The sequence below is a fragment of the Vulpes vulpes genome, chromosome 6 (assembly GCF_048418805.1).
Source record: "Vulpes vulpes isolate BD-2025 chromosome 6, VulVul3, whole genome shotgun sequence".
Taxonomy (NCBI): Eukaryota; Metazoa; Chordata; class Mammalia; order Carnivora; family Canidae; genus Vulpes; species Vulpes vulpes.
Window position 1 is genome coordinate 107,614,845 of NC_132785.1, and position 26,108 is coordinate 107,640,952.

Genomic DNA, 26,108 nt, shown 5'->3' on the forward strand with positions numbered 1-26,108 from the left:
CACCAGCAACAACAAAAACCCACAACACGCTGCCCAGACAAGTGAGGATCCATTAAAACGCTGCGCCCTCCCCACCTCTCCCACGCGGGAACCGGGCGTCTCGCCTGAACTGTAGAAGCCCGCCCCTTAGCGGAGAGGGCGGGGGCGAGGAGGAGAGGTCTAGCAGTGCGCCTGCGTACTGGGTTCGGAGGGCCGAGGTCGCGCGGCGGGCCCCCTCGCGAGCTCCACAAGCCCCGCGAGATTTCCTCCCGAGCTGCGTGGCGGTGAGTGCCAGGAGCGGGGCAGCCTCCCGCGTGTGGGAGGCTCTAGGAACCAGGGTGACCTCCGCTTTTTCTCCCTGAGCTGGGGTGACGCTGGCGTTATTGCCTAGGTCACTAGGTCAGGGAACGCTCGAGAAGAAATAGGGGCAGATTTTTTTTTTCTTTTGAAATTGTTGGGAGTAAGCAACCTCGAGTTTGGACGAGGTTGTGTGTAAGGTGCGTCTGGGACGTTCATTTAGCACATTTATTGAGCACCTGTCATGTGCCAGAGGGTGGACATAAATCATTGAACAAACGTCACAAATCCCGATCCCCTGGGGGCGCTGTCTGGGAAGCTAGTTTGAATTTAGGGGCTGTAGACGCAGATTTGGATTAATTTCCATGTGAGTGGTGGGTTATGGGAGCCGGAGAGGAAGGTGAGGTCAGTGGGGGAGGGGAAGAGCCAGGCAGGAACCCCTAATATTAGACTGGGGCAGAAGGAGGAGGAAACTGAAGGCTCAAAGGAGAGGGAGCGACAAGCCAGCCAGAAAGTGGGGGAAATCCCAGAGATTTCCACCTTTTATGACAAGGTGGCGGTCAGCAGAGCCATTTATGTAGCAGGATAATCGAACGAGATAAGTATAGGAAGTGTTTCTTTAAAAAGATTTAGGAAACTGGGCAGCCCGGGTGGCCCAGCGGTTTGGCACCTGCCAGGGCTGATCCCGGAGACGGGGGATCGAGTCCCGCGTCGGGATCCCTGCATGGAGCCTGCTTCTCTCTCTCTGCCCGCCCCCCGCCCCCGCCGTGTCTCTCATGAATAAATAAATAAAATCTTAAAAAAAAAAAAAAAAAGATTTAGGAAGCTCATGTTGTGGAAATGGTATGTGTTGTGTTTGAGTGTGGGTTCCAGTGTCGTCATTACCAGTTGTGCAAGCATGGGCAAGTTCTTCAACCTACTCCCTTTTCTCATCTAGAAAATGAGGATAAATGATGGTACATCCTCAGAGAGCTGTTGGGTGGAGGGGTTAAGGGACACCGTGATTGTAAAAACGTTAGCCCAGCCCCTGGCATTTAGTAACATTCAGAAGACTGGCTGAGAGAAGAGTCTCCTAAGGTCCCACGTGATTACAACTGGGACAGGTACTCTGTGTACCTAGTTCAGTGCCTTTTCCTAATGCTAGGTTACAAGTAGTTGCTCAAATAACATGCTCTTTATGACTAGCACCGCAGGGAATTTTTCACTGGATCATTGATCTGGTGTTATTTGGGGATATTACTTAGCATTAATTGGAAATCCACTTAATATACCGACCGAACATGGTATGCTTAATGTCAGTAAAGAGTTGACTGTCTTCTCCACTTCTCTGCTAGGGATGAATGTAACACCGCCTCCTTTCAGATCTATAACTAAGTGTGTCATATTTTGAGACTTTAGTTTTGTAACTAAGTCAAGTTCTTTTTTTTTTTTAATTAAAAAAAAATTTTTTTTTTAAAATTTTATTTATTTATGATAGGCACACAGTGAGAGAGAGAGAAGCAGAGACATAGGCAGAGGGAGAAGCAGGCTCCATGTACCGGGAGCCCGACGTGGGATTCGATCCCGGATCTCCAGGATCGCGCCCCGGGCCAAAGGCAGGTGCCAAACCGCTGCGCCACCCAGGGATCCCTAAGTCAAGTTCTTTATGTTTTATGTTTTAAAGATTTTACTTATTTGTGAGACACACACACACACACACACACACATACACAGAGGGGCAGAGACAAAGGCAGAGGGAGAAGCAGGCTCTCTGTGGGGAACCCCACGAGGGTGTTGATTCCAGGACCTTGGGATCGTGACCTGAGCCAAAGGCAGCCGCTCAACCACTAAGCCACCCGCTCAGCCACTAAGCCACCCAGGTGTCCCAATTTCTCTATGTTTTACTTATTTTATTTTATTTATTTATTCATGACAGTGAGAGAGGCAGAGACACAGGCAGAGGGAGAAGCAGGCTCCATGCAGGAAGCCCGACGTGGGACTTGATCCTGGGACTCCAGGATCACGCCCTGGGCTGAAGGTGCACTAAATTGCTGAGCCACTCGCGCTGCCCATTCTTTATGTTTTAAATGTGTTGTTTGTTGTGCTATCAAGGGATATTGTGGAATTATCCTACCTTAGTTCGAGTATTTGACAGTTGAAAACTTTCTAATTTAATACAGAAGGAGAGGGATCCCTGGGTGGCGCAGCGGTTTGGCGCCTGCCTTTGGCCCAGGGCGCGATCCTGGAGACCCGGGATCGAATCCCACATCAGGCTCCCGGCGCATGGAGCCTGCTTCTCCCTCTGCCTGTGTCTCTGCCTCTCTCTTTCTCTCTGTGTGTGACTATCATAAATAAATAAAATTTAAAAAAAAAATTTTAATACAGAAGGAGAGGGGATCCCTGGGTGGCTCAGCGGTTTGGCGCCTGCCTTCAGCCCAGGGCATGATCCTGGGGTCCTAGGATCAAGTCCCTCCTTGAGCTCCCTGCATGGAGCCTGCTTCTCCCTCTGCCTGTGTCTCTCCCTCTCTCTGTCTCTCATGAATAAATAAAATCTTTAAAAAAGGAGAATAATTTGATAGGGTGCTTTTCATACTGATAAACCGTGATTGGACACATCTGCAGTGTGCATATTTTAAGGAAAACGTACATTGAAAGTAATCAGAGAAGAGGACAAATAGGAAACTTCATTTGGGAAGACTTTGATTGAAAATTATGGTGCTAAAAAAAAAAAAAAAAAAAAAAAAAGAAAATTATGGTGCTGTTATTTTTTTTTTTTTGGTGCTGTTAATAACCACTTCGGAGTAGTTATCTTTGGATCCAGCATCAGTTTGGAAAATTTTGCTTTTTAGTTCTTCTATAATTTACACATAAGGTAATTCAATAGAAAATTTCCTTTTGGGGATCCCTGGGTGGCTCAGCAGTTAAGCACCTGCCTTTGGCCCAGGGTGTGATTCTGGAGTTCCAGGATTGAGTACCGCATCGGGCTCCCCGCATGGAACCTGCTCCTCCCTCTGCCTGTATCTCTGCCTCTGTCTCTCATGAATAAATAAAGACACAGGCAGAGGGAAAAGCAGGCTCCATGCAGGGAGCCCGAGGTGGGACTTGATCCCAGGTCTCCAGGATCATGTGCTGGGGTGAGGGTGGCGCTAAACTGCTGAGCCACCAGGGCTGCCATACATTAAATATTAAGTGAATATTTAGCACTCAAAATAGTGCTTGGCACATAGTAACACTAAGGGCAGAGCTTTTTCCCCCAAATCAGATAATGCCAGCGCTGGAACTTCATTTTGCTTCTTTTATTAGCTCAAGTTGAAAACCCAGAATAAACTGATCCTTTACTTACTTATTTGGCCATTCTGTACTATAGAATTTCCTATAAGGTGAAGATTTATTTATTTTTATTTTTTTTTAAGGTGAAGATTTAAAAATGTTTTTGTATTTTACTTTTCTTTAAGTTTATTTTAATTTTTTTTTTTTAGTAATCTCTACACCCTGTGTGGGGCTTGAACTTACGAACCTGAGATCAAGAGTTATGTGCTCTTCCAACTGACCCAACCAAGCGCCTCTGATGTTTTATTTATATTATAAACAAAACTATTTATTTCCATTTTGATAGATGAGTAAAAATTTTTTTGAAAATTTGGTTACATCTCAAGCAGCTAGTGTTTTTATTTTGCTATTAGATTAACTGTCTAACTCTGGATGAATAGATCATGTTTTCTTTTTAATCAAGCCACAGTGGGAGGCTTAATCATGATGGAATAAGGATGAATGTGCTTGAATTATGAGGCCAAAACCATTTTGTCTTACTCAGTCTTTTGAACTCGTTCTTATTACCCAAAAATTCTAATTAAATTTAGTCTTTCTTCACATATTTGCTTTAGGAGACAAACTCTGACACTCAACTATATCTTTTATGGATCCTACAGATGACTTTTCCTCTCCTTGTTCAGAAATGCAAACATGCTTTTTTAAAAAAATTGGTGAATATTTTAAAATTTTGTGATTTACAGACTTTTCTGTTTATAGGAGTTATTTTGTACAAGAATCTTGTGAGACCACTGTGGAGCGAGGTGATGATTGTGCAAAGAGTGGTTCTGAATTCCCGACCTGGTATGTATTTGTCTGTGATGAATGAACAGCTGTGGTCTTTGATAATTATTATTTTTTAAGATTTATTTATTAATGAGAGAGAGAGCAGGGGGAGGGGCAGATGGAGAGAGAGAGAGAAAGAGAGAGAGAGAGAGAATCTTAAGCAGACTCCCCACTGAGCACAGAGCCCGAGGTGGGGCTCCATCCCATGACCCTGAGATTATGACATGAGCTGAAATCAAGAGTCAGACACTCAACCAACTGAACCACCCAGATTCTCCAGTCTTTGATAATTATTAATGAAAATGAAGGAACAAAAGTAATAGTCAATGTGGTAAAATTAAGTGAGGAAGATATTAACCTTAGTAGAGATATTAGAAGAAACTCTTTAAGTAATGTAAGTGATTGCTTATCAAGGCTATTTGTTGAAGAAAAAAGGTATTTGGGAATTATTATATTTAAAAGGTTATATTATATATATATATGGATTTTGTTTTTTCTTTATAATATGTATTGTTGAATCTTAAAATTTGCCTTTCTGTTTTATGGAAAAGCACTGACTTAAGTCTGTGCTGATGTCGAACTTGAATCATAAAAAATTAAGTATGGAAATAACCTGAGAAGTTTGGGCCCATGCTGCTTTGGTTTTACTGTTTACTTAAGTGTATGTCCTGGGGAAATCACTTTTCTTTCTCTCTCTTTTTTTTTTTTAACCCCCAGTTACCTTTTCTGATTTCAGGTTTAGTAAAGTGAGCTATTAGATTAAAATGTTTATATTCTATTCCCACTTTTTTAAAAAAATTTTTTATTTATTTATGATAGGCACACAGGATGAGAGAGAGAGAGGCAGAGACACAGGCAGAGGGAGAAGCAGGCTCCATGCACCGGGAGCCCGATGTGGGATTCGATCCCAGGTCTCCAGGATCGCGCCCTGGGCCAAAGGCAGGCGCTAAACCCCTGCGCCACCCAGGGATCCCCATCTATTCCCACTTTAGACATTCAATGACTCAATAGGAAATTTGCTTGTGTAAAACATAACTAAGAATACACTTTTAGGGATGGCATTTTCTGCTTATAAATTTTTCTTTCCATACTTCAACTTTTCTAAGTTTCAAGACTTTATTTATTTAAAAGTAGGCTCCACACCCAATACGGACCTTGAACCCACAACCTTCAGATCAAGAGTTTCATGCTCCACCCACTGAGATAGCCAGGTGCCCCAAGACTTTACTTTTCTTTTTTTTTTTTTTTAAGATTTTATTTATTTATTCATGAGAGACACAGAGAGAGAGAGAGAGAGAGAGAGAGAGGCAGAGACATAGGCAGAGGGAGAAGCAGGCTCCATGCAGGGAGTCCGATGTGGGACTCGATCCTTGGATCCCAGGATCACACTCTGAGCCAAATGAGGCACCCAAGCGTCCCAAGACTTTACTTTTTAAAAAAATTACATTAATTTCAGTTTCCATTTCTCTTAAAAGGAGGAAGGAAAGTTAACTATTTATTTTGGCTGATACAATGTTTCTGCTACTTTGTGAATTTTGATTTTCACAATTTTTTTGATTTTCATAATTTTTTTTTTTTAAAATTTTTATTTATTTATGATAGTCATACAGAGAGAGAGAGAGAGGCAGAGACACAGGCAGAGGGAGAAGCAGGCTCCATGCACCGGGAGCCTGATGTGGGATTCGATCCCGGGTCTCCAGGATCGCGCCCTGGGCCAAAGGCAGGCGCCAAACCGCTGCGCCACCCAGGGATCCCCTAATTTTCATAATTTAAAACAACTGGCTATGAGTTTTCACTTTTGAAATCCTATAATTTTAAAACAGATTAGGTGATTTATCTGTAATTATCTTTATTTATTTAATATATATATATATTTTAATTTGAGAAAGAGAGAGAGTGCATCCATGAGAAGGGTGAGGAGCCAGGGAGAAGCAAACTCCCTGCTGAGCAGGAAGCCTGATATGGGGCTCAGTCCCAGGACTCTGGGATCTGACCTGAGCCAAAAGCAGATGCTTAACAGACTGAGCCACCCAGGTGCCCCGTAATCATTTTTATTTTTTTATTTTTTTCCTGTAATCATCTTTAAAAAAAAAGAAATTTTGAGGTTGTTAGCAATATTCCATAGGGACTTCTTGGAGAAAATCAAGATCAATTAAAGCTTTTGAAGGATTTATATTGTGTTACAGAGAAATTACAAAACAATATAGATTTATTCATGTCTGTATTAAAAGGGACTTATCTGAATCCTAGAATTTAAAGAATAATAAAGAATTATATAGGAAAGTGACTCTTTGATTTTATATTTTCTTTAATATTATAGGAGTAAATGGTAATCCAGTGGCAGAAAATTTCCGAGTAGAAGAAGTAAATTTGCCAAATAATATCAATGAAGGACAAGTACAAGTGAGAACTCTTTATCTTTCTGTGGATCCTTACATGGTAAGAATCAGGATTTTGTGACTTGGTGAAAATTAATTTTATTTTAATATTTTTCATGTTGCACCTCAATTTTACTTTACAGTCTTTAAGATTAATAAATATTTGGGCAATTATACCTTTTTTTGAGCAGTTATATATCGATACCTGGGAATTACAGATTGCATTTGTCTTTTTATTCACTGGTGTTATGAAAGGATACTGTAGAAGGAATGTTTTCATAAGGTTAATCAAGTTCTTTCAAATGTCCAGATCACTTCCCAGTAGTAAATGAAACTCGAAGATAGCAAATTAGGATTGGAAATTTTCTCAAATTGATCCAGTTTACAAGGTAGGCTCTATAAGACCTTTATTCTAGTTGGTCTCTCTTTTTTTAGAGACTTATGTATTTTAGAGAGAGAGACGGAGAGAGAAACTCAAGTAGACTATGCACTGAGCCTGAGGTGGGGCTCAGTCTCAAGACCTGAGCCAAAACCAAGAGTTGGATGCTTAACCAGTTGTACCACCCAGGTGCCCCTCTAGTTGGTCTCTTTTTGAAGGAACAGACTCACTTTTAGATGAGGGAGACTTACTGAAAGATACTGTTTAGGACTGACACCGAGAAGCCCTCAGATACATGGACTTAGACTCTATAAACAGAGATAGTTTTTGCTTCTCTTTTTTCTATACAAATACTTTTTATTTCATTTTCTTGCTGGATTAGAACCTCTAGTACAATCTTATATAGAAGTAGTGAGTGCGGACATCTTTATCTTGTTCCTAGATCTCAGGGGCAAAGCATTCAGCCTTTCACCATTAAGTATGATGTGAGATTTTTGAAGATGCCCTTTATCAAGTTGATGAGATTTCCTATTTCTGATTTGGTTCCTGCTTTGTTGAGTGTTTTTTATCTTAAAGGAGTGTTTTTTTTTATTGTGATAAAATATATATAACAAAATATGCTATTTTAACCGTTTTTTAAAAATTTTTTATTTATTTATGATAGTCACACACACACACACAGAGAGAGAGAGACAGAGACACAGGCAGAGGGAGAAGCAGGCTCCATGCACCAGGAGCCCAACGTGGGATTCGATCCCGGGTCTCCAGGATCGCGCCCTGGGCCAAAGGCAGGCGCCAAACCGCTGCGCCACCCAGGGATCCCGATTTTAACCGTTTTTAAGTGTATAATTCAGTGGCATTAAGAACATTCACACACACACACACACAAAAAGAACATTCACAATGTTGTATAGCCATTATCTTTTCCATTTCCAGAACTTTTTCATCATCCTAAACAAAAGTTCTGTGTCCATTAAATTATGAAGTCTCCATTACTCCTCCCAGAGCAGTTTTAGATTTTGTCATTTGCATTTGCTGCTTCTATTGAGATGACCATGTGGTTTTTGTTTTGAATCTAATGATATGGTTTATTACATTAATTTTCAGATGTTAAGTTAATCTTGCATTCTTGGAATAAATGACACTTGTTCCTGCTATATAATTCCTTGATATGTTGTTGGATTTATTTTCTTTAAGCTTTTATCTACTTATTTGAGAGAGAGAGTACATGCACAAGTGGAAGGAGGAGCAGAGGGAGAGGGACAAGCAGACTCCACCGTGAGTGCAGAGCCCAATGTGAGGCTTGATGTGGGTGACTGAGCCACCTAGGCGCCCTAATATGTTGTTAGATTTAGTTTGATACTATTTTGGTAGAGTCTGTGAAAAATTGGTATTCTTGAAAAGACTGGTAGGTGAATTCTGGTGCTTCCCCATGTGGCCCTGTGTGGTACAGTGTGCTCCTCCTCTTAGCAATTGTTTAAGTAATAAACTCTTCCTTCAAGGCAGTTGTCTCTGTGTCTGTTATTTTACTATACCTGACTAAAAATCCTAAGTACAAATTAAAACAAGCCTTTGTACTTGCTGTCCCTCTGTCTTCCTCCCACCCCTTTCCCATTATCTGGCCAACCCCCGTTATTCCCTCAAAGCCTGCATTAAAAGGATTTGCTTTGGTAAATCACCTTGAACCCTCAAACTAATCCTGTTACATTTTCTCAAAACAGGACCTTGATCTATAGCATTTATCCCAGTTGTAACAAGGAATTATCTATGTAGTTATTAGATGTCAGTCTTTCCTAATAAAGAGTAAACTTATGGAAGCAGAGGTCTTATTTATCATTATATTTCCAGGTACTAGTATGGTGCTTATTAAGTATTAATTAAAGGAAGGAGGGAAGAAAATTATTTTGGTTGCTTTTACTAGACATTGTTCTTAAGAATATATATCCAAATTTATAACTAATTTTAATCACCATGTATACAGAATATTTTACATGGTTTTATTTAATGTATATATAATTTGATATTTAAGTGACTTTATGTATATATTTTCATTTGAAAAACTAGTCCAAATATAATTTTGGTGGTTATATAATCTATTGTGTTGACATCATTTGCTTACCTATGGAGAAGTACTTGTTCCTATTTTTCTCTGCTAGCCTTGTTTAGACTCAGGTCCTTGAGGGGCACCTGGCTGGCTCAGTCAGTAGGGCATTTCAGGGTTGTTAGTTTGGGCCCAATATTGGGTGTAGAGATTACTTAAAAAAATTACTTTAAAAGAAAAGAGAAAGAGAGGTCCTTGGTCTGGCAGTATTCAAAGGTTGTTATACATGCCTTGAAAAATACTTGGGAGGAGCACACTAGCAGAAGTGTAGTTAGTATATTATCATAGAAGCTTCTGCCTCAATTCCCCATTTGGTCCTTTTCTGTGGTGAACTGAACTAAACCACATGGGGCCCCTTAATCAAGTAGCAGCCTATTATTTCTATCCCCTGGACCAAGATGAAGGCCTCTACATCTTGGCCTTCATGAATGGGCAAGAATGAGTCACATAAGAGAGCCTTGACTGCTTCCCAGAGAATTCTTTAGCCCTAGGTCTGTGGAAAGGTGTAGTACCATTGCGACATTTTGTCTTTGTAGAATAAAGAGAACATCCACCTGAGGTTGAGGGGTATAATGTTGGGCTAGGTCTAAAATGATGAACAAATGTGTAAAAATTGTTTCATTTCTTTTTGGGTTATTTCCATTGAGGAAGCAGAATTGCTAAGCCAAAAGAAATAAGTAGCATTACAGTCTGTATGTTGCCAGTTTGTTTTCTATGAAAAATGTACAGTTTTATAATAGCAACATGTAAGTGTAGATGATTTGCCACAATCCATTGAAACCATTGACATGGTATTTTGTATAATTTTGGTAGTGTAATGTAATAGTACTTAAATTTCTTTGTTTAAAAATTTTAACAGCTTTATTGAAATATAATTCACCTATCATACAATGTATACATTTGTAGTGTATAATTCAGGGGTGCCTGGCTGGCTCAGTCAGAAGAGCATGTGACTCTTGATCCTGGGGTCACAAGTTCAAGCCCCACGTTGGGTGGAGAGATTATTAAAAATAAATAAATAAATAAACTTAAAAAAATGTATAATTCAGTGGTTTTTAGTCTGTTCACAAAGTTGGGGACCTTTCTAATTGTACTTCTTTATGTGTTAGAGAGGGGGTACGTCTTTGTTTTGAGGATAAAAAATAACTAAAAGGAAAATAGAATTTAAGATAAATATAATTTGTTTGACTAAGACTTTAATTAACATTACTGACTATATATCTTTTTTTTAGTCACCAGGTAAATCAGTAAACTGGCCAGTATTATCAGGGAGAATTATCCTAATCAACATTTTCCTTTTTTAGCGTTGCAGGATGAATGAAGACACTGGTACTGACTATATAACACCTTGGCAGCTGTCTCAAGTGGTTGATGGTGGAGGTATTGGAATTGTAGAAGAAAGCAAACACTTAAATTTTACCAAAGGCGATTTTGTGATTTCTTTCTATTGGCCCTGGCAAACCAAGGTGATTCTGGATGGAAATGGCCTTGAAAAGGTGATGTATAATATACAGTATTTGTTTTTCTCCCCTCTGTAATTTTTACTTTGTGCATTTGGCGTTCAGTTTGTTATCAGGGAAAAAAATAAGAGCGTATATTTTCTTTTAGATAGCTTCCAAAATGTGGAAAACTGTTGTTTCTTTTCCACTGTTGGCTCTAACTATAGATGGCAGTTATTACGTTATTAGTGAATGGTGGTGTTTTCTGTATTTATTTCTCAAATTTTGCATATATAATATAAAACCTGAATTGTAAGCATCAAAAAAATATCTTATGCCAAGAACCAGAAGGCCTCTTAGAGTTGTATGCTTTAAAGTTTCCTGACAGGGTGCCTGGGTGGCTCAGTGGTTGAGCATCGGCCTTTGGCTCAGGTTGTGATCCTGGGGTCCTGGGATTGAGTCCTGCATAGGGCTTCCCGCAGGGAGCCTGCTTCTTCCTCTGCCTATCTCTCTGTGTCTCTCATGAATAAATAAAATCATTAAAAAAAACAAAGTTTCCTGAAAAATTGCCATTTGACTTAAGAAATTTGTTTGGTTTGTTCTTAAAATTCTATTTTGTATCAAAGTTCTGAGTTCAGTTTCTGCTGTTAGTTGAATTGTGTGAAATTACCACGATTTGTTTTGACCTATAAAACTGGGCGAAAAAAAATAAAACTGGGCGGCTTCATGTAATTCAACCTAATATATGTCATCACAGAAGTTACTTTATGACTCTGACCCTTAGTTTTCTCATGTGCAAGATGAAAATAGTAGCTGTCTCACAAATGAGTGTGGAAATCAGATGCTATGGGAAATATGACTAAGACTTTCTAAAAAGTTTTATAAAATTTTAGTATTTTTTTTTAAGATTAAGAACATCTGGGCAGCCCTGGTGGCTCAGCGGTTTAGCACTGCCTTCAGTCCAGGGCCTGATCCTGGAGACCCGGGATCGAGTCCCACGTCGGGTTCCTTGCATGGAGCCTGCTCCTCCCTCTGCCTGTGTCTCTGCCTCTCTCTCTCTCTCTCTCTGTGTGTCTCTCATGAGTAAATGAATAAAATCTTAAGAGCAGCCCCGGTGGCCCAGTGGTTTAGTGCCACCGTCTGCCCGGGGCCTGATCTTGGAGACCCAGGATCAAGTTCCACGTCGGGTTCCTTCCATGGAGCCTGCTCCTCCCTCTGCCTGTGTCTGTCTCTGTCTCTCTCTTTCTGTGTCTGTCATGAATAAATAAATAAAATATTAAAAAAAAGATTAAGAGCATTTAAAAAAGTTTATTCGAGAGAGATAGCACAAGTCGGGGCAAGGGAAGGGCAGAGGGAGAGGGAAAAGCAGATTCCCTGCTGAGCAGAGAGCCCCATGCCGGGTTCGATCACAGGACCCTGGAACCAAGACCTGAGCTGAAGGCAGACACTTAACCCACTGAGCCACCCAGGTGCCCCTAGTACTTATTATTATTATTATTATTATTATTATTATTATTATTTTTTAAGATTTTACTTATTTATTCATGAGAGATACAGAGAGAGAGAAGCAGAGATACAGGCAGAGGGAGAAGCAGGCTCTATGCAGGGAACCCGACATAGGACTTGATCCCTGGAACTCTGGGATCACACCCTGGGCAGAAGGCAGACGCTGAACTGCTGAGCCACCCAGGGATCCCCAGTACTTCTTTTTATTAAAAATTCTTGTAATCAGTTAAAGGTGACTGTTAAGATACAAATGATATGTGGCAGACGTTATATAATAATTTTCAACCTAATGGTACTAGTAAAATATATTTAACTAGAAATTTCTTAGCAGGAAGTGAAAAAAATATTCAGCAGGTTCTGGTTTTCCTTGTCATTGTGCTCTGGTGGGAAATGGAACAGTTGGGGAAGCTTAAAAAAAGCTTTAGGCATAGGTATTAAAAATGAAGAAGAGGAATTCAGAGGGTGTGGAGAAAGGATATATGCTAAACACAAACCTATCTTACAATGTTTTTATATTGATTTTACTAATAAATATTAACCCACATGAAATATTTCTGTGTAGACCTTTCTAAGTATTGTTGACTTTAATATTTCCATTACCTTTATGTACACAGTAGGTTAACTAATAGCCATGTAAGGCTGCTGAATACAGGGGCACCTTGGTGGCTCAATGGTTGAGCGGCTGTCTTTGGCTCAGGTCATGATCCTGGAGTCCCTGAATCAAGCCCCATGTTGCACTCCCTGCTCAGCGGGGAGTCTGCTTCTCCCTCTCCCTCTGCCCCTCCCTGCTTGTGTTCTCTCTCTCTCTCTCTCTCTCTCTCACTCTGGTTCTCTCAAATATATAAATTAAAATCTTTTAAAAAATCAGCTCAAACTCTGTCTCATTAATAATGCTTTAAAATGTATCATAAGGGATCCCTGGGTGGCACAGCGGTTTGGCGCCTGCCTTTGACCCAGGGCGCGATCCTGGAGACCTGGGATCGAATCCCACGTTGGGCTCCCGGTGCATGGAGCCTGCTTCTCCCTCTGCCTATGTCTCTGCCTCTCTCTCTCTCTCTCTGTGACTATCATAAATAAATAAAAAATTAAAAAATAAAATAAAATGTATCATAAAAATATAAGAAAAGTGTGAAACAATTTCTTTCAACTTAATTACAGAATAAAATGAGGGCTCTCTTAATTTTTTAGAATTTTATGTTTATATGTTTACCAGGTACTTCTACATTCCCTGTGTCTGTTTTCTTATCTGTACAGTAGGGGGAATTGGATAAAAAGAAATGATATGGAAAGATTCCCTATTATAAAAATTTTATAATAATTTTGTAAGGAATTGAATAATTTTGGTAAAAATTTAAGAAACCACCAAATGCAATCAAGATTCACTACTTTGATTTGACTTAAGCTACTATAAACAAATAAAATGGCAGTTTGTATTCAGTAGTCTTTTTTTTTTTTTTAAGATTCTATTTATTTATTCACGAAAGACACGAAGAGAGGCAGAGACGGCAGAGATATTAGGCAGAGGGAGAAGCAGGGTGCCCCTGAGTTGATTTTTATATAGATAAATGTTTACTTTAGAATTGCTCAGAGATTTTAAAACCTTCCAACCCTGCCTAGTGTTTTCCTCTTAAATATGTCTTCTCTTTTTGTATACTTGGGGCATTGGCAAGAAAGAATGGTTAGTGTCAGTGTCTTTCATGTGGGAATTCTTTCAAGTTTCTGTTTTTTGGCTATAAAGAAAAGCAATATTCATTTCCTTCTTAGTCTGTACAAATAAACTATAGAATTTTAGCAAGACTGAAGAATGGTTCACTGTTCTAGAAACCCTATTGGGTTATTTATTAGTCTGCTTGGAGTACCATTACAAAATACCAAAGACTGGGTGGCTTAAACGACAGAAACTTATTTTCTCGCAGTTCTGGAGGCTAAAAATCTGAGATCTAGGTGCTGGAAAATGTGGTTTGTAGTGAAACCTCTTTTCCTGGCTTGCAGTTGGCTTCCTTTTTGCTGTGTTTTGATGGGGCATTTCACCTTTCATTTGTGCATGTACAGAGAAAAAGCTCTGGTGTCTCTTCCTCTTCTCATAAAGAAACAAGTCCTATTGGATTAGCGTCCCTTCCTTATGACTTTATTTAACCTCAATTATCTCCTTAAAGGCCCTGTCTCCAAATATAGTTACATTACGGGGTAGGTCATCAACATAATAACTTGTGGGGGGAGCACAACTGTCCATAACAGGTTGTTTCTACCTTATTGACTTAAAACAGGACTTCCTAGTATTATTTTTTAACGTTATATATTTTATTTTAGGTAGACCCACAGCTTGTGGATGGACACCTTTCATACTTTCTTGGAGCTATAGGTATGCCTGGTTTGACTTCCTTGATTGGGATACAGGAGAAAGGTCATATAACTGCTGGATCTAATCAGACAATGGTTGTCAGTGGGGCTGCTGGTGCTTGTGGATCTTTGGCCGGGCAGGTAAACTTTTTGAGAATTGTTTGATTTTCTTTTTTTTTTTTTTTTTTTTTGGTTTTCTAAAAACATTGTCATAATCAAATTTCTGGATATATGTATGTCATTTAAAACATAAAATTGAACACATTTATAATATTCTTTTACACATTTCTTGTAGAAAAGATGTTATTACATGCTTAGGCTCTCTTCATAACAGCATGAAAAACGTAGATGTTTGTGTCTTGTTCATTATTAACCAAAACAGACATGATAAATGTTAGAACATTGTTCTAATCAGCGTAAGGAAGAAGCTCATAGATTTTCTTATCTGGAATTCATGAATTAATGAATTAAAGACAAACTCATATTTTTACAAAGAATCTTCAAATAAGAGAGTGCTAACTGGGTTCTAGAAGTACAGTAAAGAGTATAATAGAATTTTAAAGAAAACTTTTATGAATAACAGCCTTTATAGTGTGAAAACCATTGAAACAAAACATTTTATCATAGTAGTGATTTTAGTTCCTCATAGGCCTGAAAAACACTAAATTGCAAGCTAGTGATTTTTTTTTTTAAGATTTTATTTATTCATGAGAGACACAGAGAGAGAGAGGCAGAGACACAGGCAGAGGGAGAAGCAGGCTCCACACAGGGAGCCCAATGCGGGACTCGATCAAGGGCTGCAGGATCACAACCCTGGGCCAAAGGCAGATGCCCAACTGCTGAGCCACCCAGGTGTCCCACTAGTGATGTTTTGAGTCTGATTATTCCTTCAATGAAATCAGCTTTATTTTAAAAAATATTTTATTTATTTATTCATGAGAGACACACACACACACACACAGAGGCAGAGACACAGGCAGAGGGAGAAGCAGGCTCCATGCAGGGAGACCGATGTGGGACTCGATCCCAGGTCTTCAGGATCAGGCCCTGGGCTGAAAGCGGCCCTAAACCACTGAGCCACCCGGGCTGCCCTGAAATTAGCTTTAAATTGTGTGATTTTAACATTAAAACTAAGTCCAATGTTTGTCAATACTCATTTTTTTAGGAGTAACATTATATCTGGTCTCAATTCTTTTGGTTTCAAATTACCAAGCCAAAAGCCCCATAACCAAACTTGAATTGTGATGAACACTCTCCTATACTTGTAATAGTTTGTATACTTTGACGTTTTTATACTTAAATGTGGCAACAAAAAATTGTTTAATTTTTTAAAATTTCCCTCCTAGATTGGCCATTTGATGGGCTGTTCCAGAGTGGTGGGAATTTGTGGAACGCAAGAAAAGTGCCTCCTTCTGACCTCAGAACTGGGCTTTGATGCTGCAGTTAATTATAAAAAGGAGAAGGTGGCAGAACAGCTCCGTGAATTATGCCCAGCTGGAGTGGATGTTTACTTTGACAATGTTGGTGGTGACATCAGTGACACAGTGATAAGTCAGGTTGTGTGCCGATTTATGTGTTAGAAATTTGAATACTACATTTTATTTAATGTGCTTTTTACCTGATACTAAGGAAAAAACTCTATAAAATTCTATGGTTTATTGTGAGAAATAATGTAATGATCAGTATTGTAATTGAGTGATACCAAAAAGCTTGCTGATGACTACTTCCATTTGCTTGCAGATTTGCATATGATCATTAATTTCAGTTCTTTGGTAGCAATTATGTTTTTCACCTGCAATTTATTTTTTGTTAAAAATTATAGTTGTGGGGATGCCTGGGTGGCTCAGTGGTTGAGCACCTGCCTTTGGCTCAGGGTGTGGTTTTAGAGTCCCAGGATTGAGTCCCACATCAGGCTCCCCATCAGGAACCTGCTTCTCCCTCTGCCTATGTCTCTGCCTCTCTCTGTGTGTGTCTCTCATAAATAAATAAAATCTTAAAAAAAATTATAGTTGTAGGGGTGCCTGGCTGGCTTGGTTAGTCAGGCATGCAATTCTTCATTTCAGGGTTGTGAGTTCTAGCCCCACATTGGGTGTAGAGATAACTTAAAAATAAAACCTTAAAAAAAAGTTACAGCTGTATTGTTCCAATGGTGAAGTTTTGACCCTAACTCCCTATTAACTAAGAGCCATAGCCTCTGACTTTGGAAAGGAATTTCGTAGATCACAGGTATTTACATATTTTATTTTTAAGACTTTATTTATTCTTTTTTTATTATTTTATTTATGATAGTCACACACAGAGAGAGAGGCAGAGACATAGGCAGAGGGAGAAGCAGGCTCCATGCACCGGGAGCCCGACGTGGGATTCGATCCCGGGTCTCCAGGATCGCGCCCTGGGCCAAAGGTAGGCGCTAAACCGCTGCGCCACCCAGGGATCCCAAGACTTTATTTATTCATTAAGAGAGAGAGAGAGGCAGAGACACAGGCAAAGGGAGAAGCAGGCTCCATGCAGGGAGCCTGATGTGGGACTCGATCCTAGGATCCCAGGATCACACCCTCAGTTGAAGGCAGATGCTCAACCACTGAGCTACCCAGGCATCCCTATTTACATATTTTTATTGACAATGTTATAAAATGTCAACATTAGCTATTTACACTGCATTGTCCTTTACTATATGTAAAATTATTTGCAGTTGAGGTTAAATTATTTAAATCTAAGAAAATACTTTACTGCTACTATTAACAGTAGCAACCACAGTATCGATATCAGTATAAATCTTTTGCACATTACCAAACTCTCATTTACCTCTATGTTCCTTTGGAGGGAACTTGTTTCCTAGCTAATTGAAACTCTTAAGTACATAAAAGGTGTAAATCTTCAAGCAAAATCAATTAATTGGCATCAAATGATTAAATACAATAATCAAGGAGGCTTTCATTGAAGCAGCCATAAAATCAGTAAATATAGGAAAGGCATATATTTTAGGGTATAATCATCAATTTTCTCTGAACAGATGAATCGGAACAGCCATGTCATCCTGTGTGGTCAAATTTCTCAGTACAACAAAGATGTGCCTTATCCTCCTCCACTACCCCCTGCTGTAGAAGCAATCCAGAAAGAAAGAAACATCACAAGGTATGGTCTGCCCTTTTCCCCTTATTACCAGATTCATGGGTTTAAAGATCATAGATGCATATGTAATGTATCGTTCTTCATATATAATTTTTCCTTATTTTAAAAAAGATTTATGTATTTCAGAGAGAGAAAGCATGCATGTGTGCATGTAGGGTTAGAGGCAGAGGGAGAGGGAGGAGAGAAGTAGACTTCCTGCTGAGTGTGGAGCATACAATGGGACTTGATCTCAGGGTTGTGAGATCACGACCTGAGCCAAAATCAGGAGTCAGAATCTCAGCCGACTGAGCCACCTAGGCACCTCTATAATTTTTCCTTATTAAATAAAGCTTGAAAATACACATTTTAAGTCACTTCAGTATTTTAGTTTATGTAGATTAGTGCCTTGGCAGAAAGCTTTTTAAAAAATGCATCTCTTCTATCAAACTTTTACAAGTCTTTTTTTCAACTCACATTGGCTTAAGTGCAAAGGAAATTTATTGGCTCATGTTTCTGAAAAGTCCAGTATTAATATTGACTTGGATTTGGCTAGACAAAAGGTTTGTGTAGTGGCATCACTACTCAGTTTTTCTCTTTCTGGGCTGTGCTTTGGGTTGTCTCTATTCTCATGCAGGTTCTCTTGCAGCATAGCAAGAGGATGACTCTTATCTCTAGTCTTATACCAGATTAACAACCGAAGCAAAAAGAGAACAACTCTCTCCTCTCAATTTTATTAAGTCCCAAAACTGATACTGGCTTTGGTCATGGGAGGGTGGGGAAAGGATATTACCTACAAACTAAAATCATGGTGCTAATTACCAAACAGAGTTCTAGATGTTGGCCAGACAAAACAATAGAAGTCCACTATATTTAACACCTGTAACTACACCTAAAACTATATCTGACCAGACTCTGTGTGATTGAGTCCTAATGTTTGAAAGATTAACAGATATTAGAGTTCTGGAATGATTTAGTTTTGGACTATTTCACCTTCCATAGTCTCTGATCATTATCCTTTTCTTCCCCACTACAGAGAAAGATTTCTGGTGTTGAACTATAAGGACAAATTTGAGTCTGGCATTCTACAGCTGAGCCAATGGTTTAAAGAAGGAAAGCTAAAGGTAGAACTTGCTTCTGTTCTTTATCAATATCATTTGTCCTGCTACTTAATATACTTTTAGGTTATTTGAACTTATGATAGCAAACATTAGCTTCATAATAAAAAATTCTTACAAAATTGTACTGAATATTGTAAATTAAGTTTACTCCCAGGTGTGTATAACCTCCTCATTGAGAAACCTTCACCTGTTAGTCCCTTTATCTAAGATGTGATTAACCTTTACTTTTCTTAAACTATATTACAAAAAAATAGGTGGTTTTTCCCCCCAAATTTAATATTCATTACTTTAACAAATATTTATGGAATGCTACTATATGCTAGAAACTCCACTTTCTCAAAAATCTTGTAGCCATACCCCTCCACCACCATACTTCTTTCCTTCCCTCCCTGATATTCTGCTATATCTTTTGGTTGTTGGCTGAAAATCAAGAGTTCTAAATTGGAGTCTAGAGACCCTGACCTAGGATGTTCTTGAAACTTGCCGGGATCCCTGGGTGGCGCAGCGGTTTGGCGCCTGCCTTTGGCCCGGGGCGCGATCCTGGAGACCCGGGATCGAATCCCACGTCGGGCTCCCGGTGCATGGAGCCTGCTTCTCCCTCTGCCTGTGTCTCTGCCTCTCTCTCTCTCTCTGTGACTATCATAAATAAATAAAAATTAAAAAAAAAAAAAATTTAAAAAAAAAAAAAAAAAAAAAAAAAAAGAAACTTGCCAATGATAGGCAAAGTTATGTGTGTGTTTAGCTTATGTACTTTGTTTTTTGAAAAGAGGGTGTATAGTTTGTGATGTTACCAATTGAAGATCAGACAATGGGAAAAGATTTTTAAAAATATATATTTTTATTTTTTTTTAAATATTTATTTATTTATTTGTGATAGACATAGAGAGAGAAAGGCAGAGACACAGGAGAAGGGAGAAGCAGGCCCCATGCTGGGAGCCCGACACGGGACCCGATCCTGGGACTCCAGGATCATGCCCTGGGCCAAAGGCAGGCACTAAACCCAGCTGAGCCACCCAGAGATCCCCAAAATATATATTTTTAAAGACTTTATTTATTTATTCATGAGAGACACACACACACACACACAGAGGCAGAGACACAGGCAGAGGGAGAAGCAGGCTCCATGCAGGGAACCCAACATGGGACTCGATCCTGGGTCCCCAGGATCAGGCCCTGGGCCGACGGCAGTGCTAAACCGCTGAGCAACTCGGGCTGCCCTAAAAATATTTTTTAAAAGATTTATCTACCTATGAGAGAGAGAGAGAGAGAGAGAGAGAGCGAGCGCACATATGACCCATGGGACGGGCAGAGGGAGAGAGAAGGAGTGAATCTCAAGTAAGACTCCCTCCAGAGTATAGAGCCTAGAGCCTAATGCTGGACTCAATCCCACAACCCTGAGATCATGACGTGAGCCAAAATCAAGAGTCAGACGCTTGACTGACTGAGTCCCAGGTGCCCCAAGATTTTATTTTTAAAAATTATTTCATAAGAAACATGTCTATGCTACCTCCTTGAAATGAAAGGTATCTATTTTAGACAGAAAGTGCTAAATAATATTGCTGCCCTTTGCAAAATTGAACAATATTATAATTGACCCTGAGCACCTCCGGGGTTAAAGGTGCTGACACCCCCCCCCCCATGCAGTTGAAAATCACGGTGTATCTTTTGACTCTCCCCAGACTAATAGCCCACTCCTGACTAGAAGCCTTAGTGATGACATAAACTGTTGATAACCACATATTTTGTATCTTATGTGTAATTTATACTGTATTCTTTACAATAAACAAAAGAGTATGTTATTATTTTAAAAACATTTTATTTATTTATGCATAAGAGACACATAGAGAGAGGCAGAGAAATAGGTAGAGGGAGAAGCAGATTTCCTTGTGGGGAGCCTGATGTGGGATTCGATCTTAGGACCCCAGGATCACAACCTGAGCTGAAGGCAGATACTCAACCACTGAGCTACCCAGGTGTTACCCAAGAAAAAAAATGTTATTAAGAAAATCACAAGGAAGCGAAAATACATATGTAGTACTATACTGTGTTTATCGAAAAAAATCTGTGTATGAATAGACCTGCACAATTCAAACCCATGTTGTTCAAGGTCAACTGCAAGTTGACACACTAAAGTCTAAAGAATACTTTATGTAGCTGTTTTGATTTACAGATCAAAGAGACTGTGATGAATGGATTGGAAAACATGGGAGGTAAGATGAATGTAGATTTATTTATTATATGTATGAGCTTAGCACAAAGATTCCCTTTTTTTCCCTTGAATTCTACTTCCCTGGTGTTTTTTTTTAAATCACTTCTTTCTTTCCTTTAAAACCATCCTGCAGGTGTACTTACATATCTTCATCAAATTCTATTAAAGTTCAGCTTAGTGGTATTTAAGAAGTATTGTTTTCACATTTCAAATTATAAAATAAATGTTTTGTTTGTTTTTTTTTTTTTTTTGGTTTTGCAACAAGTTGTGGAAAAAAAAAAAAAAAAGAATCATGAGTCATTTAGCTTCCAGGTAACCTTTTCAGATTAAATGATTTTATTTATTTGAGAGAGAGAGAGCACACAAGCAAGCTTGAACAGGGGGGAAGAGCAGAGGGAGAGGGAGAAGCAGACTGTGCTCAGCAGGGCACTCTACATGGGCGATCCCAGGATCCTGAGATCATGACCTGAGCTGAAGGCAGACACTTAACCAACTGAGCCACCCAGGTGCCCCCAGGTTGAATGGTTCTAAGGCATCATAAAATTAAACTATTTTCAATATTTAGGGTTTTTTTTAAAGATTTTATTTGGGGTGCCTGGGTGACTCAGTTAAATATTTAATACATTTGGTCAGTGTGTTTACTAAACAGAAATATAAATTTCACTCATTTTCCTGGCATAGCAGATGTGTATTTTACTTAATAAAACTTTATAATTAGATTTCTATTATTTTTTATTTTTTAGAGATAGCATGCAAGTGGGGACAGGGTAGGTGGTGGTGGGGTGGTGGGCAGAGGGAGAGAATCCTAAGCAGGCTCCATGCCCAGCACAAACCTGATGCAGGGCTTCACATCATGACCCAGAGGTTACGACCTGAGCTGAAATCAAGAGTTGGTTGCTGGCAGGTTCTCTTACATCGACTGCCTAAGAGTTGTGCTATAAGAAGCAACAACCTCTCCTCTTCTCCACCATCTGCCTGGCAGCCACAAAGCAGCAACCATGCATGAATGCATCTCCATCCATGTTGGCCAGGCTGGTGTCCAGATAGGCCGTGCCTGCTGGGAGCTCTATTGTCTGGAACACAGCATTGAGCCCAATGGCCAGATGCCAAGTGAGAAGACCACTGGGGGAGGAGATGACTCCTTTAACACCTTCTTCAGTGAGATGGGCACTGGCAAACATGTGCCCAGGGTAGTGTTTGTAGACCTGGAACCCAGTCATTGATGAAGTTCACACTAGCACCTACCGCCAGCTCTTCCACCCTGAGCAGCTCATCATAGGCAAGGAAGATGTTGCCAATAATTATGCCTGAGGGCACTACACCATTGGCAAGGAGATCATTGACCTTGTCTTGGACTGAATTCGGAAACTGGCTGACCAGTGCATGGGTCTTCAGGGCTTAGTTTTCCATAGCTTTGGAGGGGGAACTGGTTCTGGGTTCACCTCCCTGCTGATTGAGTGTCTCTCTGTTGATTATGGCAAGAAGTCCAACCTAGACTTCTCCATCTACCCCACCCCCCAGGTGTCCACAGCTGTAGTAGAGCCCTACAATTCCATTCTCACCACCCACACCACCCTGGAGCACTCTGATTGTGCTTTCACGGTAGACAATGAAGCCATCTATGACATCTGTTGTAGTAACTTCGATATTGAATCCCCAACCTACACTAATCTAAATAGGTTGATAGGTCAAATTGTGTCCTCCCATCACTGCTTCCCTTAGATTTGATGGAGCCCTGAATGTGGAGCTGATGGAGTTCCAGACCAACCTGGTGTCCTATCCCTGCATCCACTTCCCTCTGGCCACATATGCCCCTGTCATCTCTGCTGAGAAAGCCTACCATGAACAGCTTTCTGTAGCAGAGATCACCAGTGCGTGCTTTGAGCCAGCCAACCAGATGGAGAAACGTGACCCTCGCCATGGTAAATACGTGGCTTGCTGCCTGTTGTACCATGGCGACGTGGTTCCCAAAGATGTCAATGCTGCCATTGCCACCATCAAGACCAAGCGTATCATCCAGTTTGTGGACTGGTGCCCCACTGGCTTTAAAGTGGGCATTAACTACCAGCCTCCCACTGTGGTACCCAGTGGAGACCTGGCCAAAGTACAGTGAGCTGTGTCCATGTTGAGCAACCCCATAGTCATTGCTGAGGCCTGGGCTTGCCTAGTCCACGAGTTTGACCTGATGTATGCCAAGCATGCCTTTGTTCACTGGTATGTGGGTGAGGGCATGGAGGACGGAGAGTTTTCTGAGACCCGTGAGGACATGGCTGCCCTGGAGAAGGATTATGAGGAGGTTGGTGTGGATTCTGTTGAAGGAGAGGGTGAAGAAGGAGAGGAATACTAAAGTTAAAAATGTCACAAAGGTGCTGCTTTTACAGGGAAGCTAATTCTGTTTTGAACATTGAAAAGTTGTGCTCTGATCAGTTAATTTGTATGTAGCAGTGTATACTCTCATATACAATTACTGACCTATGCTTTAAAACACAACGCTTTGTTACAGACCCACGCTGTCCATTTCTTTGATGGGTTTGAATAAAGTATTCCCTGTCTTTAAAAAAAAAAAAAAAAAGAGTTGGTTGCTGAACCAGCTGAGCTACCCAGGTGCTCCAGATTTCTATTATTTTTTAATAGTCATTGAAAAAAATTTTTTTTTAAAGATTTTATTTATTTATTCATGAGAGACACAGAGAAAGAAAGAGGCAGAGACACAGGCAAAGGGAGAAGCAGGCTCCTCACAGGGAGCCTGATACGGGACTCGATCCTGGATCCTGGGATCCGGCCCTGAGCCGAAGGCAGAAGCTCAACTGCTGAGCCACTCAGGCGTCCTGAAAAATTGTTTTTTGCTGACATTTTATCCTCATACTTATTTATTCTAGTCTTCAGACTCTGTAAACAGTGAATATTGAGGTGTAGATACAAACACTTCTAGTTTGGGTAAAAGCACAATTTTAAGATGTAAATTGAGTTAGTTTATCTTGTAACTTTGTCAGTGTTTCTCTTAAGGTTTCTTTTCATGACAGTTTCCTCCTAAACTTAAAATCATTGCAGAAATTATTCAGGGATCCCTGGGTGGCGCAGTGGTTTGGCGCCTGCCTTTGGCCCAGGGCGCGATTCTGGAGATCCGGGATCGAATCCCACGTCGGGCTCCCGGTGCATGGAGCCTGCTTCTCCCTCTACCTGTGTCTCTGCCTCTCTCTCTCTCTCTCTGTGACTATCATAAATAAAATAAAAAAATAAAAATAAAAAAAAAGAAATTATTCAAATTAATTGTATATGTTTCATGTACTGACAAACATACATGATAGTGATATTTATGTTTTCATATAAACTAGGTTTTTTTTTTTCCTTTCTAGCTGCATTCCAGTCCATGATGACAGGAGGTAACATTGGAAAGCAGATTGTTTGCATTTCAGAAGAAACCTCTGTGTAATGTGTATAAGCATCTTCATCAAGGAAATACACAGATTTTGCACAAAGATTTTAAAGATACATTAAAAAAATCTTGGAGTACAGATAGCTTTTTATTTAAGTGTGATCATTGGTAATATTTTCTAATTGCATAATTTTTTCCTATATCTTCAATATCCTATATGTTCTCTATATCCAACATAATTATTTACAGTAATAGATTGAAGTTAACATGACCTATTTTTCTTTCTTTTACTAAAACTGGTATTATATATAATATTTGATCAGATATTTGGAAACCATTGGAGATTTGATATAACTGTTTACTGGATTATACAAAATAAATTCATTTTTACAGTTAATAACTTTTATTTAAAATAGAATGCTTGTGAAAACATGTAGTAAATGTATGTTGACCTGGAAATGCTTTATATAATTCTTGAACTGTAACTTGGTATAAGAATAGAATTGGGATAGCTTTTCTGTGTTGTAGATAGAAAAGGGATTTAATGGCAGGGCATGTGTTAGAGTTTGGGGGAGTGGAATTTAGAGCTTGTGGAGTTTTCAGGATAGGAGAGCAGAGGCTTTGTGTTGAGAAGATAAATAACAGGTCAGTCAGGTTGATGAAGAAACTAGTTTACTACAGAGGATGATCTGTGTTTTGCTAACTAGTTTCCTCTATAGCATAAAAACTCAATACATATTGATAAAGCATGTTTGTTTTAAGTTAGCAGGCATATACTGTCAAATAGCATAAATATTTTCCAGGGCAAATAGATATAAACATCACTTGAAGTTTCAGGTGATTAGAAATATTTAGGCAATCAAGACAGCTTTTGAAAATGACAGGACTGACTGAGCAAATTAACAAATGTTTGAAACATGAACGTTCAAGATTAATGTACCTTTAAATAAGAGGATCTGTTTCATTAATTATAATCAGCCCTTTACAACAATAAAATTGATTTTATTTTCCTAGGTGCTGTGTTGGTTTATGGTCACCTGTTTACACCCTGCTCTATACTTTTGCCGGCGACATTTGTGGAAAGTAGATTCACATTGTTAGTAAATCAGTCACTCTGGTTGACTTCAGTGTTCTCTTGTTTTATATACCTTTCCTGGACCATTTCATCTCCAGAGAGCACTTCATCTCTGGTTTATATGTTGATAACTCCCAAATCTTCTTTCTTTCTTTCTTTTCTTTTTTTTAAGATTTTATTTATTCATAAGAAACAGAGAGGCAGAGTGAGAAGCAGGCTCCTCGCAGGACCCTGATGCGGGACTCCATCCCAGGACCCGGGATCATGGCCTGGGCCAAAGGCAGAGTACATTTCTATTTCTGACCTCTTACTCGAGCTTAAGACCTCCCAAGTAAAATATCCTGTTGACACCTGGGATAGACTGTTTATCCAAAAAGGAATTACCTTCCTCTTACGTGTTTCTACTTTGTTTTTAAATCACCATCCTTTGCACACCCAAACTACTACTCCCTCACTCATTCAGATGCCTATCATCAAGGCTTGTGTTCAACCTTGAAAATAAATACCTTTCTTAGAGAACGCCTTTAATTTCCATCACTGCCACTGCCTCAGTTGAGGTCCTCATCCTTTGGCACACAGCAGGTACTCACAAATGAGTAATTTCAAAAAAGTCTCAACCGCATAAAGCTCTAACAAGTAAGTTGTGGCATCCAGCCTGGAGCTCAAGTGTTTTAGTCCCCAGTGTGGATATCCGAGACCTCTTTGCATCCTAACACAGGGAACCCA

The 26,108-nt window shown here is 39.7% G+C and overlaps 1 protein-coding gene and 1 pseudogene across 7 annotated transcripts; both read left to right on the forward strand.

The window, feature by feature from the left end:
* PTGR2 (prostaglandin reductase 2) lies at positions 1-25,320 on the forward strand. Of its 7 annotated transcripts, none has more exons than XM_072762019.1 (11): positions 1-263; positions 1,754-1,871; positions 4,285-4,368; positions 6,671-6,789; positions 10,513-10,704; positions 14,464-14,634; positions 15,840-16,049; positions 17,507-17,628; positions 18,638-18,725; positions 20,893-20,932; positions 24,288-25,320. In XM_072762019.1, the coding sequence occupies exons 3-11, from the start codon at positions 4,332-4,334 to the stop codon at positions 24,362-24,364; spliced, it is 1,056 nt and encodes a 351-aa protein (XP_072618120.1). In that variant the 5' UTR covers positions 1-263; positions 1,754-1,871; positions 4,285-4,331; the 3' UTR covers positions 24,365-25,320. The 7 variants fall into 7 exon arrangements, with proteins under 7 accessions (XP_072618120.1, XP_072618125.1, XP_025864347.2 ...); XM_072762021.1 differs by having other exon boundaries at positions 133-263; positions 1,754-1,875; XM_072762020.1 differs by having other exon boundaries at positions 229-476.
* On the forward strand, positions 21,840-23,428 carry LOC112927257 (tubulin alpha-1A chain-like; annotated as a pseudogene).
* Positions 25,321-26,108: the final 788 nt, after the last annotated feature.